The sequence below is a fragment of the Chaetura pelagica genome, unplaced genomic scaffold (genome assembly GCF_000747805.2).
Source record: "Chaetura pelagica isolate M959 unplaced genomic scaffold, ChaPel_1.0 scaffold47, whole genome shotgun sequence".
NCBI lineage: Eukaryota > Metazoa > Chordata > Aves > Apodiformes > Apodidae > Chaetura > Chaetura pelagica.
Window position 1 is genome coordinate 2,961,181 of NW_009954140.1, and position 17,147 is coordinate 2,978,327.

At 42.1% G+C, this 17,147-nt stretch overlaps 2 protein-coding genes across 2 annotated transcripts in view; one reads left to right on the forward strand and one right to left on the reverse strand.

Annotated features, from left to right (window-relative positions):
• Window positions 1-313, reverse strand: part of COIL (coilin) — a 6,369-nt gene extending 6,056 nt beyond the window's left edge. The window contains exon 1 of the mRNA XM_010002773.1: window positions 189-313. Within this exon, the coding sequence (XP_010001075.1) occupies window positions 189-313 (125 nt within the window). The remainder of the gene's footprint in view (window positions 1-188) is intronic.
• Window positions 314-758: 445 nt separating this feature from the next.
• Window positions 759-9,828, forward strand: SCPEP1 (serine carboxypeptidase 1). Its single transcript, XM_010002687.1, has 12 exons — window positions 759-833; window positions 1,757-1,846; window positions 2,724-2,879; window positions 3,342-3,416; window positions 3,641-3,713; window positions 4,707-4,744; window positions 4,927-5,055; window positions 6,445-6,529; window positions 7,314-7,427; window positions 8,050-8,187; window positions 9,476-9,639; window positions 9,763-9,828. The coding sequence occupies exons 1-12, from the start codon at window positions 759-761 to the stop codon at window positions 9,826-9,828; spliced, it is 1,203 nt and encodes a 400-aa protein (XP_010000989.1).
• Window positions 9,829-17,147: the final 7,319 nt, after the last annotated feature.

Genomic DNA, 17,147 nt, shown 5'->3' on the forward strand with positions numbered 1-17,147 from the left:
AGCCCTTCGGGGAGAAGCGTGACCAGCGGGGGGAGCGGGGCCCGCGCACCGGGAGCCTCTGACTCCGCGTCCCTTAATCTGCCCCAGGACCGCCGGATTAAGGGACAGTGTCCGAGGTCCGCCCGTGGGAAGGCGGCGGGACCCTCGGTGGGAGCAGGGGCTGCTGAAGCTGACAGGACCCTACCGACCTAACCGAGTTTAGCGTTAGATCTCGGGTTGGTTTAGAGGTGCCCTCTCTCTGTGCTGCGTTTACTCTCCTTGGGGACTGTAAGATTAGTTGGTCTTGCGAGAGTCTGTGATCAAAGCGCCGCATCCCTGAGAGCCCGGGTGCCCTGGCTGTGTTACCCGTGCGGGGCTGTGCTCTCAGCCCCGGCCTTCAAAAGGCTTTACATGTTTCCTTGATTGAAAAAATCGCCCCAGCGATTGGGCTGCCGTTGTGTCAGCTGCTGTAAGGTCAGGCCTTGATAAGTAAGCACTTAATTACACGCTTCATTTATTGATGATAACTCGGCTCTGTGTGTGGGTGTGACTATAGGAAGTTTCTGACAGATTTTTTTTTAACTGAAAGCACTTCTGATTATCACACCCAAGGTTGAAATGTCATGTTTTGGAACAAATCTGGTGGAAAGCTCAAAGCTTGGCCTTTTTACATAGCTGATTTGTGTTTTTATTCCCCCCACCCAGCAGGTGTAGTCCTGAGGCAATCCCAGGAGCCCAAAGAGCTGTGGGGATATGTGCAGGTTCGAAGTAAGGCACATATGTTCTGGTGGCTCTACTATGCAAATAACCCAACCAAAGACTTCACAGAGTTACCTCTCATCTTGTGGCTTCAGGTAAGGTTTGGTGAAAGACACTTTAACAGTACTTTACTTCATCTGTGCCTGGTTCAGTCTGATAGGTACCTTGCAGCCCTACAGAAATGAGATTCATAATTGTCTGATTTCAAATGACTTGCCTGGTGAGTGAAGTATTCAGGCTAGGAAAAAATTATTAAAGTATCATTCTGCAGTTGTGGGTGCCTTCAGCTGCTCACCCTTCATCAAGTTAAATTGCAGAAATAGAGGTTGTCCTTATCTTTTTTAGAATAGAAGTGCTTTTTGTGCCAGATGCTACAAGGACATTGTAGCATCACAGCTTCTTTCCTGAAGATCTTGCATTCTAAACAACATTCAGAGAGTAGATAAAATGATCAGATTTAGAAAGATTTCTAAATGGAAACAAGTAAGAAAGACTCTGATTGTTTAGAGATTGGTTCCAGTCAGTCACAGTTTGATAAAAGGCAGTGATGTGTGTTCCACCTTCACCTCCAGCAGTACATTTCAAAGGTTAATGTTGAATATAATCACTTGGTGGTTTAGTGTTTTTCACTGAATTATTTCTTCAGAGTGAAATGCACACACTGTATGTGCTAATAAAACTAAAGACTTGCAAACCTCTGTAGAGAGCAACTTTTGCATTTGGTGTTAAGGGAATGAGGGGAGGGGTTTTCAAACTGCACTCAGCTTGCTATTCATTAGGTGCTTTCACAAGTGGGTGGTTGCTTCTCTGTTTAAATTCCTGCTTTCAGAAATGGCACATGCACATAATCAAAGATGATGAGGAAGAGACCACCTTTGCAAATTAACATGTAGTACAAAAGCCATTTTAAAAAACGTATAATCTGTCATTCTGCTTACTGGCTTGCTTTTAATTTTCTCCTGTCATATCTATATCATGCTGCCTTTGAACTTATTAGTCATGTGGTATTTCCCCACAGGGAGGTCCAGGAGCTTCAAGCTGTGGATATGGGAACTTTGAAGAGATTGGTCCATTAGACAAAGAACTGAAACCAAGGAATACAACCTGGGTATAGTAGACATTTCAGCTTCTAATTATTCATCACAAATGTTTGTTGGCTGTGCAAGCAGATGATTGCCATGCAAAATATACTGGACAGTTTTCCTTTAGAGTTCAAGAAGTATTTCATCCTACAATAGTCTGGTTAATAAATTGGCTTACAGGAATATCCTGGTTAAGACCTGAAGAATAGACCTATTACTCTGATTTGATGAATTTGTGAATTGCAGATGTCTGGGAAACCAAGAGCAGGGAGATTCTAGAAAGGTGTCATTTCAGATGGTAGCTTCAGTGTGTAAAGTCACAGAGGTTCTTCTGTGTGGCTGGCAACACAGACCCAATGGCTCATCATTACAAGTCCAGTGTGGCCTTCAAGGGAAGACAAATAATGGCTGCCTAGGAAGGTGGAAATTACATTTTATTCAATAAAATGTATTTGTATTCTGAGCTATGAATAGTGTAACAAGTCTGGAGTTTCCTAGATTGTATGGGTGATCTGCTCTTGGAAAACTGGGATTTTTGGGGGGCCTTTCTTTGTGCAAATGGAAAAAACTGAAGGGCCTTACGTTGTGTCTCTTTATTTGTGAGCCACGCTAGCTGTATGTGTGCTGATCTGTTGATTTTGTTTGGACTCTTGTAACTATACAACTACAGCATTTGCTGCAGCAATTTCACACAAACCCAGCAACCCTCAAAAAAAAGATCTTACTTTACACTCTGAACAACTCTTACCTGCAACATTTTCTCTTTTGGACTTGCACCTAATTTTTCTGTAAGTTCTAAAAGGGCCAGAGGTTCAGTGTCTCACTTAAACATTTGTGCCATCAGAACCAAGGTTTGTGTTGGGGCTGAAGTGATATTTCATACAGACCTCTCTGCTTGTGCAGTTGCAGGCAGCCAGCATCTTGTTCGTGGATAATCCCGTGGGCACTGGATTCAGTTATGTGGATGATTGTAGCTTGTTTGCCCAAAACCTGACCACAGTTGTTTCTGATATGATGGTTTTTCTTCAAGAATTCTTCAGAGCTAGAGCAGAATTCCAGGTAAGTGATTTGAATTCTTGGTTTGAATCCTATTTTTTTTCCTTTCTTAAAACAGATCTCAGAAGTGAACAGCCTTCCAAATGGGCAGTGTTAGCTCCTAGGTAACATGCATTTGGTGGGAGTCGGTGCAGGTGTAACCACTGCCTCTTATATCCCACAATTCAGAAGTAATGGCTTGAATTTTTGTGCTAGTTAGACAATAATCTGCTCCATAACTAATCTATCTGAGAAGCATACAGGATCACAGCTGTTTCTAGTTCCAAAATACTGAAGTGCCTGCTTCAAAACTGCCCCCAGTAATTACAACAGGATGATGTGGAAATCTTACCTGCAGCTTAGAATCAGAAAAAATATCCAGTGTTTGATTGTGAAAGGTGAACAACCAGTGCCTGAGTTCCTCTGGGAAGTGGGAAGAGGTATCTTCTGCCCAGTGCATTAATTGTGTGGTTCCTCTCTCTCCAGCCCATCCCATTCTACATATTTTCAGAGTCTTATGGAGGTAAAATGGCTGCTGGCATTGCTTTAGAGCTGCATGGGGTGAGTAGGTGAAGGATGTAGTTCACTTTTCACTTTAAAACATAGTGTTCTGCAAGTACTTATGTTTTCTCAAATACGCTGTCATTGTTGTCTAATTCATACTGCTACTTTTTTTTACTTAAAACTGGTTTAAAGTAGTGAATATCTAACTAAAAGTTGGTTTAATTTTATTTTTTTTTCTTTTTGGTGGTTTGTTTGGTTTTGTTTTCCTTTTATTCACCAAGGCTGTCCAAAAAGGGATCATAAAGTGCAATTTTATGGGGACTGCTCTTGGAGACTCATGGATTTCTCCTTTGGGTATGTTTAAAAGCTTCAGACTGTGGGTGATTTGTTTGTTTGTTTTTATAACTCCATGGGCACCTAGAATCAAAAATGCCAGCCCTGCATTAGTTGAATTAAGTCTCTAGTGAGTCTGGTAGATCAAGAAGAAATACTTCAATGTTGCAAGCTGTGATTGGAGAAACTCTGTTTAGAAGGTTTTTAGATGATGAAAAGCCAGAGAGCAGAGTCAGTGAGGAGCAAACTTGCATTTGGAGTGCAGTGGTGGTGAAATGTCCCTACACATCTGCAGCCTCTGGGGTGTTTTGGTACAAGTACTGCACTTTAAATGTGGCCACCACATGATTCACAAGGTTGCAACTGAGGCTTTCTTTCATTTCACAAGAAGACCTTGTGCTGAGGAACTGATGTGCTTACAGACCTAGAAGAGATAGGATATATCTGGTGGAGAGAAAAAAAACAAATTAAAGGGCTATTTGTCCTTCAGTGAGATTTGCAAAGGCAGGCTCCACAGATTCTCTGTACATGGGACAGTATCAAGCAGACTCCTGTCTGTCTAAGGATCAGCTGATCCATGAGTCTTTATAAACAAACTTGTTATAAACCAGATTTGTTTTCTAACTAAGTCTTTCCCCACCCTGTAACTTTTGCAAATACCAGTGCAGACAGTGCCTGTTCACTAGTCAGATCTCCCTCTTAAGTTCTAGCAATATGCCACAGTGCTGGGGTGAGAACATTTTGGCAAGAACATGTCTGTTGCTTTGAGTAAATGTCACTGATTAACGTTTGGGGGGCTAATGATGTTGCAGAGCTTTTATTGATTCTCAGGATTTGTAAAGGAGCATCTCTGTGGTACATAACCTTTGGTCTAAGCTGAGCTGACAGCACCTCTTTACTGACTAATTCATCTCTGTATATTCTGTCACAATCATTCTTGTTATAATAATGGAAAAGTAAAGGAAATAATATGTTAAAAAAATTATATGTTTGAAACATATTCTGTTTCCTTAGACTCTGTTCTGTCCTGGGGGCCCTACCTTTACAGCACTGTAAGTACCTTCTTAAGCTTTTGGTCACATCTGATTACCTGTATTGCCATATAGTATAATGGCATGGATGTTGATTTTTAAGGTTAGCTCCTGTCTGGAATAAAACTTGAACTCATGGAGACTGTTAGCAAGAGGTGAATGTAAAAATATAATTAAAGCTGTCCTTTGTACTTGTCTTCTAGTCCCTACTTGATGATAATGGTCTAGCAGAGGTGACTGCTGTTGCCAAAGAAATAATGGATGCAATAAATACAAATCAATATAGGCTGGCCACTGAGCTCTGGGACAAGGCTGAAGTCATAATTGAACAGGTGAGATCTTTGAACAGCATTAGTAACCAGCTGGTGCCTGGGGAGGCACAGGATTTCAGGTTATCCTTTCTATGAGCCCTGGGTTTGTGCAAGTCTTTTGACCCCCTTATCTGTTCTATGCTAGTATATGTTTTATCCCAGTGCTGATGTAAAAAAGCTGATTGTTTGCTGTGCACTGTGATTGAAAGAGGCAGTGAGTAGGGTGATCATGTGGGTTTGCAGAATTGCATCAAGGTTTCAACCTTAAATGGATGCTTATTTTTTAGCATGCAGCTAATCCTGTTGATTGCTGTACAAGCCAGTTTCAACCAGAATGAGCTATGTCTCCTAGAAAGCTTTGTTTTCAGTATGGAAAACTGCAGCCAGCAAGATATAAATGTCAAGTAAAGCATAGACTTCTATTTAAAGAACTACAGTAGGTGCACTGGATGGAAAGGAACCTCAGGTTATGTCCTGGTATCATGGGTTACTGCATCTTGTTTCTTACCAAGTTCCCACTGAAAAGACAGGTGAAGTTTTGCTCTTGTTTTTTCCTGTTGAAGGGTTGTGCCAAAAATCTCGTTTTTGTATTTCTATTTCAGTACAAGTAAAGCTCTGGCTTCCTCAAATTGAAGTGGAATGTCTTCCTTTTTTCTCTTCTGTTTTGTTGTGGAACTGACAGTGCTTTGCACATGATGGGTTTCACTTCTTACTATTTGGAAGGAACTTGTTCCCATTTTGCCTTTCTCTTCAAGCCTGCTAATCTTCTCCCAGTTGAGATATCATGGTCAGGGTGCAGGCACTTCAGTTCTTCTAGGGCTGCTGTTGTGAGCTGATTTCTGACCTAGACATCAGAACTTTAAAGATTCAAAATTAGAGTAAGGCAGGGCTTTAGGAATCTGATGTGATTTCTCTACTGCATCAAAGCCGCAATTCTAGAATTGTTGGATTCATCCATTTCCCAAAGAGAGGTGGCTGGTATCTTAATACTGCGTTCTGAGGAAGCATTGGAGATTTTGCAGGGTCATAGACTAGGAAGAGGTTGATCAAGAGGCAGCATCAGGCTGGATGCATTTAGCAGATAGAGCCCATCTGAGAGCATCATCTGGCGTTGCAGCTCTCTGCAATGAGTAATGAGCATCTGCAGCCATTTGCAGGATGTCAGGCTTCCTGTAGCTTCACACCCACTTCAGAGAAGTAAATAGTATCTGAGGCACAGCCTGTATGTGAACAGTACAGACTGGAGAAAACTCTTCTTCACTTCTCAGAGCAAATGTAGCACCAAGGTTTCCTATCTCTTCCTGACATATGGGTGAAGTGGCAGGTCACAAGGTCCTTCATTTAGGACTTAAATCTTTTTTTCAGAAGAGAGTGTGTTACAGGGTTACTGAAATTATCTTGTGTTTTCAGAACACAGACAATGTGAACTTTTACAACATCATGACTAAGGAGGTTCCAGAAATTCAACTAAATGAACAAGATAATCTCCATCTCAGTAAGTTGTGTTTAAGTACTGGAGCTTCTGAGGCCTTATGTTTGCATTCGTGTGCCTTCAACTCTGATGCTGGTAACACATCCTTCAAATGGAACCTTCAGTTCCAAAGGATATTGATACTCTCCTGAGCACAGCTTGTTTGCTCTTGCATAAACAAGGATAAGTAGGAATGTGGAACAACCCTTCTAGAGATGACATCTCCACCTATATATGCTGCACAAATTACTCCAAGGAAGTAGTCAGCCTAATTGCAACGTAGGTTTATGACCTTTAAGGTACTTCCTCTTTAATTTCTGTCTTCAAGCTAGGACACCAAAACGTCTCATCAGTATAAGTGGTGTGGTTACAGTCTTGCTTCATGGTATTTATGCATCAATGCAAAAAAACCCCAGAATTTCTTTCAAGCTCTTTCTCTTTTTGTTGGCTTCATCAGGAAGGTGAATGGCACAGCGAAGTCCCAAAAGTCAAGCATTGCAGCTTAAAAATAACTGGTCTGATGAGGAGAAGAAATTGTCTGTACCAAGTCACTAAATAAGAAGCTGGTCCCCTGAAAAAATGCTTTGTTAGTCAAAACTAGAAATGGATGGTTGGGTTCTTCCCATGTCATCCCCTAACCTAAATAAGGGTTGACTTCAGTGGTTGCTAGTAAGAGTAAGCAAATATCTCTCTGTGATGTTGTATTTTCATTAGAAAACGTTTGGCCGTGACTGTAACACTGAAAGTTGTTACCTATGCAAGAAAACTGTCCTAAATGTGCCACTAATCAAAATGTTTCCTTTTTCATTAGGACTTTACCAACGCCATGTCAAAACTATGCATAAGGACAGCCTTAGTGAATTGATGAATGGACCCATCAGAAAGAAGCTAAAAATTATTCCTGACTGTGTGAAATGGGGAGGTATTTCCTGTCTGCTGGTCTGGATCTAACAAGTGCATTATTGCTTTCCACAGTGTTGCAGTCCCTAAGCAGTCATGTTAAATTGTCTTTTTCCTCAGACCTAAGAAGTGAAGTTACCAGAAATGAACTGGTAATGGGGCAGGCTCATGGGAGGAGATGTGGTTCTTGTTTTGATTCTAGTGCTTGTTTCTGTCTTTAGCCAACCAGCTAAAAATACAGGGGGAGGAAGAAGATAAGATCCTCTGTGTGTCAGCAGCTGTTTTCTCTCTTTCATGCAATCTTGCTGAAATTCCTGTCAGTTTTTTTTCTGCCAGAAATCTGGCATCATGGAATGCTTCATGGGGTGGAGGGGAGGGTGTAAAACAGAAAGGAAGGCTTAAAGGACTGATACACATGCAGGGTGCTGGCATAATAGGAACCAGAAGCTGCAATGCTGTGTGTGAGCTTCACTGCTTTCTGGTTCTCAGGCTGGTAAATGGTGATGCTTTGGGCTAAAGCTTGTTGGGTGGTTTTGTTTTTTCTCCAACCATGAGCTGCAATTTAGGACCCTTAGCCTGTTGCTTCTGTCCCAGCTTGCAGGTGACATTCTTCATCAGTTAAAATTTGTCTTCTTTGCAACCAGGTCAGTCCAGAGATGTCTTTGAGAACATGGCAGAGGACTTCATGAAGCCTGTCATTGATATTGTAGATCAGCTTTTGGCAGCCAATGTCAATGTCACAGTCTATAATGGGCAGCTGGATCTCATTGTTGACACCATGGGTAAGGGGCTTCTTGCCTAGGATTGGGAACAAAGCACATGACAAGTAGAATGTGAAGTTGCCAATAATCTTGGTACCTGGATCTGTCCAGGATTCTGTGCAAATCTCCTGTCTAACTGCCAACACTTGGATACTACTGTAAATAATTAGGAGTTCTTAGTATGTTTTGTTTCCATCCCTCTGAGAGAGGCAATTCTTTTCCTTCCTTTATACTTTTGGGGAATGGGGCTGCAACATCAATAATTGCTTGTTTCAGTGAAGTCTATAAGTAAGTAGGTAGCCAATAATTTACTTAATTATTCTGGATAGACACGTGTATATATAGGTACACCCATTTATAAATGAGGGCAGATGAAAGTTATATATATATGGAGATTTTCCTCTCTTCTCTTGCTGTGCCTTGAGGATCCTGCTCTCTTGGTCACTCGGGGTCCCTTGCTGCTTGCAAAATGCAGGCTTGATCAAGTGGCAGTTTGGGACCCAGGCCAAGTGTTTCTGGAATGCCTCATGATGTGCTCTCTTCCATTCACCTTTTCCTATTGATTCAAATAACTTGCAGTCACAGACTGTGCAAACATCTTCCTGTGTTGTGAAAGGCTTTATCCTTTGTCTGTCTCTGCCCACTTAAATGCCCTTCGTGAACAACATAGCAATCAATAAATCAGGAAATAGAGTATTTAGGCTGTCAAAACAGATTAGCAGTTAGTGGTGCTCCAGTTTATCACATTTTGAGTTACAACTGAGCTGCAGTTAAAATGTAAATTCTTCCAGTAGCTTAGAGGTAGACTAAAGCTTTGTTTCCCATGGTGTCCTGGAATTGGTATTTTTGCTGTCTTGACCTCCACCTTCTCTAGCAGGTGTTTGAAAACTGAAAACCTTTCCAGGCTCTTCCATATGAGTGACTGTAACAAACAGAGAAGCAGTCTCTCTTCTAGTTTCCAAGAGGGGGACTTGGTTTGGCTGATCCTTCTCCATGGGCATTGAAGGTGTATGAGGAGTAAAGCAAAACATGTCAAAATTACTAGGGCTGCAGAGCCCCAAAGAGGCACTCATTCAATTTATGCAATAATATATATCAATTTCAGGTCCATCTTCACTGTCTTTTTCCCCTTCTCCCAACATTGGTTTGTTTCAGCTCATCCTGAGCACAGCTCACATTCCTAGGGATAGCAAAATTGGGTTTTGGTAACTGCTGTTTTGGTATCTAGTATAGTGGACATCCAGCTGAACCAGGACACACAAGTTGCTATGTCACTACCAGTAATTAAGCATCTCTCTTATTTCTGAAGGCCAGGAGGCGTGGCTCCGGAAACTGAAATGGCCTAATTTGGACCAGTTCAGCAAGCAGAGGTGGAAGGCACTCTATGTGTCTCCAGAAGCCACTGAGACAGCTGCTTTCCACAAGGCCTATGAGAACTTTGCTTTCTTCTGGATTCTTAAGGCTGGGCACATGGTAAATCATTTACTTCTTGGGGTGGGATGCACCATTATCAGCAAGAAAACTGAAGATGCATTTATGCTTGCTGTCTGCTCCCTGCTAGCAGCTGCTTACCCTGTGCTGTCATCTCTGTGCCAGGTACCATTTGACCAAGGAGAGATGGCACTGAAAATGGTGAGGATGGTGACCCAGCAGCAACACTAGGGAAGGGAGGGCCAGCTAGTATGTCTTCCTGCTGCCTGCCAGTGCTCTTGAAGAGTGTGAATCCAGAATCAGAAGCCACAGGAGGAACAATGGCTGTTTGGACACAAAGCTGCTCTGGTCTCGCCATCAATGTGTGCAAGGACGTACAGAAAGGCTTTTTTTTTTTTTTTTTTTTTTTTCTGGAATGATTTGTTGCTTTTGAGTTTGTAAGCTGTGACTTGCTGCCTTAACACTGTTCATGACTCTTCCAGGAGGAAGGCCACTGTCATAAACAACTAGCTCTGAGCCTTTGCTTTTAACTGAAGGATTTTATGCTTTTGTAAAAAGGTGCTCTTCCCTGAATGTTCTCTTGTCTGTTCCTACACCAAGACTAAAACTGTTTTGAGCCCTGATAGGTTTGCTCTGTGTTCCTCCCAGAGAGCTAACCTGTTTCATGAGGCTGTGGAATGTTCTTGGCTTTGTCCTCAGGCCTCTGCTTAAGTCACCTGGCTGGATTACAAGCTGAAGACCTGGAGATGCCAGGATAGAGGATCTGCCCTAGAGGAACTCTGGTCCATCTCATCTTCATCAGGTGCTTGATTTAGGATCCAAGATTCTTCAGGCTACCTGTGTTGTGGAGAGAGGAAAAAATCTCCCCTACAGGAGGATTTGACCTTTTTCATCTGACCATTTGTTTCTTGTTTTCATTCTCCTTAATGACTGTTACTCAAACTTTGCCTTTAGCTTTACACCTAAAACCAGGAGGAATTCCTGCTTTCCTGTATGCTGAAGCAGGAGCTCTGGTAATCCCCTCTTTTTGTACAGAAGAGAGTCCAAATGGACAGAAGCCTCTACAACCTTCTGAGTTTAGCCTGGAGACTGAAGAATATTATTTGAGCAATAATAGCATAATTCTGAAAGATAATAGTGTTTATAAGAAGGATATACAATCTAGAATGAATATCTTGATCCCTATTTTTCTAGAACTTTTAAAGTCTTACAGCAACCACTTCTTCTGAAACATTATTTTTTTATAAAGTGCACAGTCAAGAGGAGACTTGGTCAGACATCATTTTCTTCTGCTGTGGAGCACAAAGTGACCTTGTTTTATTGGTTTCTGAGAGGAGGCAGAACAGCTTGTTCCAGCTGTGAGAATCCTAAATAAATAGCAACCCCTCAATTACTCCAGCAACTGAAACTATCGTGAGATGTCTGGTGGTGCTGGCTTAGCAAGGCATAATGAGGCATGTTGCTGTGTAAACCCAGCAGCTGCAGTATTGGCACCTAATAATTATTTTCTTCAAGGTTCCTTCCAACTCCAAAGATTCTGTGATTCTGTGATTTTCCTTCTTTGTGTTCTCTGCTTGAACCAAATTCTTGAACTTTAGCAATGCAAATCCAGATATTTTTTTTTAAATACGTTTTTCAATAAATGTAATAGGTGGAATGAGTCTCTTTGGCATCAGAAGATAACATCTTTTCTGTTTTGGCTTTTCAGTGTCAAGCCCCCTGCTAATGAGAGCAGGTGCAGTCCCACTGAGAGAGAAGGACACAGGTCTGTGCTCTCCCCTATGGCTGCATCACATGAGGAGCTTGGGGCCCTGCAGCCCTTCCCAGCCTTTCCACTAAATGCACTCCTTCCAGCATGGCTTGGCAGGATCAGACCAGCAGTTGTTTCTGTTCTCTTTCTGCTTGAACATTAGATGAACAAGAATAGGAGGGTCCTAGATGTGTGTGCATCTGCCTTCTTGGAATATTTTGAAATAGCCAAGTAAGTCTGTCTGTGCAGTTGGAGTTGGCTTGTAGGTCTGAATCCTGTTATAAGCAACAATTTACATTATGTGTCGATAACTAATACTGTAGGCCTTGATAGAAGGAAAGAACTGAGAAGATGATACCTCCAGAAAGCAGCATTTACTGCTGTTCTTGTGCTTCCTTGGCAAACAGGACATTAATTCACTCTGCCTGGAGCCTTTTGCTCAGTGATAGGCCTGAGACATGATTCATGTCATGCTTTGCTTTAGTTTCCGTAGGTTTTCCTGTCAGCAAAGACTTGGTTTATGAGGAAAAAGATATTTCAAGAAGGCTGGTGGTAATGATCTGTTTGCTTTAGGGGCTATGCCAAATCTAAACATGTTAGAATAAAAATACTTGCCCCTGGAGACAAGGCTGTTAAGTAGTGTCCATTTAAATGCCTACAACAACAGAAAAGTAGCAATATTTTAGTATCAAGGGAGATCCTTTTATGTCACCAAAGACTTTGTAACTGGTGTGGTGCAGCTGGGGATGGTCACAAAGGCAGGTCACCTGCCCACTGCAAGAAGTCAGTTGCTTTCAACAGAGCTCAGGTCCTGCTGTGTAGCTGACACACTTTGCCCATTTTTGACTTGATGCAGGATGCCCTTTCCAGATTAGGAAATGTGTTGCTTGACAAATCCATTAGAATGAATCAGTCTAAGTAGTAACAGGATTTTTTTACAGATGCTGGACCAGTCAAAAGGAAACAGCCCAACACTTGTATTTCATCTGCAGCTGGAGGCTTTGATGGCATAGGTAGCCTGAGAGCCACTGACTTACTTTGCTCATCATCAGTTGAGGATAATTTTCATAGAAACATGTCCAACTGTGGTAAAAAACAGTACTTCAGTACTGCCTCTTTAACGTGGCTTTCTGTAACTACCTTTTCTGAGACAGAAAAACAAACCTAAAAGTTATCCACTCTGTGACAAATGGGCACCTAATCATCTTCCATTCTTGTTTTGCTGGATCTGGGAGGATATAATGGGGAAGGATCACTTTATGCATCTCCTGTGCCTTAAACCAGTGTGTACAGGTGCCTTATGGTCATTGGTGCACAGAAGATATGGGACAGATGGACCTTTAGCCTAGCTTTTACAGCTGTTCCTGGGCAGCAGAGGTTGAGACTGTTGTGGACAGCTGAATACAAGAGGCAAGAGATCTGCCACTGTAGGGGTGTCTGTGCAGGCACAATATTGGTAATGTCATCTGGAATGGAGTGTTTTTGCTGTAGGAAGAGTGAATCACATAAGCTGTTTCTAGATGGAATTTAACTCATAATACACATCAATTTTATGTCTTCTAAAATTTGATGCTTAATGGTTGGCATTTAGCTCTGATATTTTTCAGAAGATGAACATTTAAAATGTTGCAACATCTCCTTATCTCAGGATTCAAAGGCACAACAAGAGAACATCTGTGTACTGAGGCAAGATAGAAATGTTGGAGCACTTCTTCATTGTCATGTTATGTCTCGTTATCTTGTACACATTCTGCTGTATGACAGCAAAATTTCTGAGTGTCACTTCAGAACTCTGGGGTATGTTCATGGTTTTTTCCAGAAGGGATTCAGGAAAGGAGCAGTAATTTATCTGGCCCACAGACAGTGATGAAGGAATAGTAAGATTCTGAGTGGAGCACAATTAATCCTTGCAAGGTTTCTCTGAAAACTGTTCTTGGTATTTGACGTGGCATAGATCTGGTATAAAGAGTAGGTTTAGCTCTTGTGGAGGAACAAATGTACTATTCTGGTCCCTGTTTGGGGTTGGTTTTTTTTTTTCTTTTTCTACCTGGTGATTGAGGTAGTAGGGAATTATGTTGGATACATCTGCAGGAGTACAGGTGTGGTATGAATGGCCTAATGCAGTGGTCTTCAACCTATCTCAGTTTACAAACCCCTCATCCGAAATATTTCCAAGGAAAGCAAAGCAGCCTTACAAATTGCATATATTGCCTATTAGTCTTGTATCTGCGAAGTAGGATAACTCGGTGGCTATTGAGAGCAGAACATTTGCTCCCAGAAACTGGAAAGCAAGAGTGGGACTATGAAAGATTTCTATTACTACAGAGACTTCTGGAACAGTGAGCCAGACAATAGCCCCTCCTTGCCTGCTGCTCCAGGGACTGGGCAAGCACTGCAAACTGTTTACCTTGAGATTAGTGTATCAGGCCTCAGCTTGGAAAGGGATGTTCCCCTTCAGTACTTTGGTCCAGAACTTTGGTTTTCTCTCCAGGGTGTGGCTACAATACTGCAGTGAAGAGGTTGGGGTGCCTCAGAAGACCAAAAACATCAGGTAATATCCACTTCCAGCAAATGTCTCCATGTGGCTCTGCTGTTCAGAACTATTACTAGTTGCACAAATCGGAATCCAAAGTACTCCTGTGGCAAGGCAGGGTTCTAGCATGTAGAACTCATTCAACCAAAACATCCACTTAGATGTCACTTAGGCAAAGGCAACTACAGATTCACAGGGACATGAACAAAAAAGTCCAGAGTGACTGTACAGCAGGGAGGCAAAAATCATAGCTTTGCTGATTCAAATCCAGGAGCTCATTTCAGTTATCCCCTAATTTTTATGCTCAGTCTCAGTACCAAGTTTATAGGTAGATACTGTGATGAATAGGACTGTATCAGTTTTTAAATGCTGTGAATCATCTAAGCATAGGAGACAGCTGGAATACTTCCATCTGCAAGCTGTCCTCAGTAGATCTGGTAATGCCTTCTGTGGTCATTTCTGAAGGCAATTACAAAGGCATCTAGAACCAGCCTGGTTAAGTTGCTTCTCTGATTGCTTCTCTGTTCATAAAATGCCCTTTCAGGACTGTTTCTCCACAAGCTGGTTGCCTTGTGTCTTTGAAACAGGCTGTACTCATCACCATTAGCCCCGTGGCCAATTTGGTCTATTGATGGTCACAGCAGTAATGATGCCACACCTACATTCTCTGGCATCAATACTTTTGTTCAGTCGTTTGTCTCCCATTAGTCAGCCAACTTGGACTCAGCTCACACAATCTGCTTCAAGACACAACAAGTAATCACTATTTGGCTTTAGCATCAACATGGTACATCATGTTCTAACTTTATTATTCGGTCCTAACTACAGCAATAGCTGGGAATTCCATTTCTGTAGTCAGCTGTAATAAAGCTGCAGATGGAACATATTTATTCAGAATTTGTGAAGTCCATCTCTGATAGGACAAAATAAGAACATTTTAGAATCTTTATTTGAACTGGTAAGGGATAACTTAATGAACAGTTCATATCCTGTGCTATGGGTGAGTTAACTTAAAGAATATACACTGGCTGGTGCATCCTCAGTCTTTAACAGCTGCTGGAATATTATGTTTAATAATTTGGGGGAGGGGGCAAAAAAAAAATTTCCCTTTGAGAATCTGAGTCTTAGGTCTGTTAGTGTTGTTTGCTTGTTAGAGCCAGAGAGGAAGGCTTCAGGGAGACCTTCTAGCACTTTCCAGTGCCTGAAGGGGCTACAGGAAAACCAGGGAGAGACTTTTCATGAGAGAGGGCAGTGATAGGACAAGGGGTTATGGTTTTAAACTGAAAGAGGGGAGATTTAGGTAAGATGTCAGGAAGAAATTCTTCACCATGATAGTCGGAAGGGACTGGAATAGGTTGGCCAGGGAGGTTGTTGATGTCCCTCCCTGGAGGTGTTCAAGGCCCGGTTGGATGAGGCTTGTGCAGCCTGGTCTGGTGGGAGGTGTCCCTGCCCATAGCTGGGAGGTTGAAACCTGTTGGTCTTTAAGGTCCCTTCCAACTTTACCCATTCTGTGATTCTGTAAATTGAAAATAACTGTTAGCTACTACATTAGGTCTTCTTTTTACCTGGTTGTCTTGGAGTCTTAAACACAACTGAGGCAAATGTAAGTCTACCCAAGAGCTTAGAGCTTTCTTGTCAGAAGCTGACAGGAACTGTCCTTTCCTTAAGGGAAGGCAACAGGGAGGCTTCTGGAATGTGCCAAAAAGTGAGGTTTAGTATCAGGACATCTGGAGGACTGTGGGACTTCTTGGAACAGGAAGAAGGTTTGCTTTATTCCATACTACTTATTCATCTCTGTTTTACATATATTTGCTTATCAGCTACAGTAGCCCCAGTGTGCTACTCCACACAAGGTGGCTAGTGATGGATTCTTTTGGCTGCTGACAGTGAAATGGCCACTTGGTGGAGTAAGGAGACCTTCAAATACCCTGGGAGCATACTGGAGTCAGCAGCCCTGCTCCTCGTGCCTTCCCTGGAAATACGTGGAAACACCTGGAAACATGGTTTGCAGCCTCTGAATTGATAGTGGAAATGGTTTTATGTGAATTGGTACAGAGGAACATTTAATTTTAGCAATAACTTAATGAGAACAGATATTTTGGTCTTTGTGAGAACAACCCCAGTTACAACAAAGCTTTATACTCACAAATATCAGTGAAATGAGCTGCTTTAACTAGAACACACCATTCAATAATGTGATTTGTACTCAGGCACACTTTTGTTGTTGCTGCTAATCAGAGCTACAGTAGTCAGTGGGAAACAGGATTTGATTTAAAATGCAGTAGGACTATTAGAAGCCAATTGTTAATGAGGGTTAAGTTATGTATACTGTAAAGAGAAATGGTTCTGTGAAGCTGTTCTGAGAGGTTGAGCTTCAAGATGTTGCTTTTGTATGTTGGAACACAATCAGAATTGTAGATAAAGTCATCATGTGCTTTCCACAACTCTGAGTGGTACCAGCTCAGAGATTTTTATATACTTTGATTAGGTGCCCCTGAGGAATGTGCTCAGCTCAATCCCCATGTAAACTCAAGATGAGTTCAAGGGTCCTCAGATAAAAGCTAAATGTCCCCACAGCTTAAGAATACTGCTCTAACTAGACAATTTCAGAGAAGTTTGCTGATCAAATATTTTGCTTCCCTTTTCTCTTTCAGATCTCTCTCTCAAATAAATTCTTTGCTTCCCAAGGGTCATATCTGATATCTGTGCTTTGATATTTTTCCAGTCTGGAAAGACCCTTTTATTCCTAAGTAGAGGAACAGGAGCCTTCTTCTGTATTGGTTGTAAACCTAAATGGAGGTCAAGGTGATAGGGGTTCTGGAACCAGCTCCTTATTTCTGTCAGAGGGTGGATGTGTGGGGAGCTGTGTGTGCTGTCTGTGGTGTTGATACGCAGCTGATTTACAACCTAGAGTTGTAAACCTGCTAAGTCAGACCCTTCCCAGGCCCTGAATATGCACGTGAGGGGGATGAGAGACTTGAGCTCAAAGAAACAAAGCTGCCAGAGAACACTTCTGTTGGTTCCTAGAAAGAAGATGAATTTGACTAGCTTACTTTAATCAGGGGATTTTCAGGGCCATGCAGGCGTCTTTTACTGCAAGAAGCAAACCAATAGGTACTGTCCCAGTTCAAACCCTGCTGCACTTTCATGGTCATTTTGGATGGACAGCTTTATCAGTCACCTACAGAACACCAGTAAGTGATGGATGGTGACCTGTGCTCAGCAACCACAGTGGGAAAAGCTGCTGACAGAGGCACTAAGTCCATG

What these genes read in the sequence shown, in the direction of transcription:
- SCPEP1 (XM_010002687.1), top strand. Translation starts at nt 759, where the DNA reads ATGTTCTGGTGGCTCTACTATGCAAATAACCCAACCAAAGACTTCACA. An exon ending in GAGCTAGAGCAGAATTCCAG is followed by an intron (nt 2,880 to 3,341) that starts GTAAGTGATTTG and finishes CTCTCTCTCCAG; the next exon opens with CCCATCCCATTCTACATATT. An exon ending in GGCCCTACCTTTACAGCACT is followed by an intron (nt 4,745 to 4,926) that starts GTAAGTACCTTC and finishes CTTGTCTTCTAG; the next exon opens with TCCCTACTTGATGATAATGG.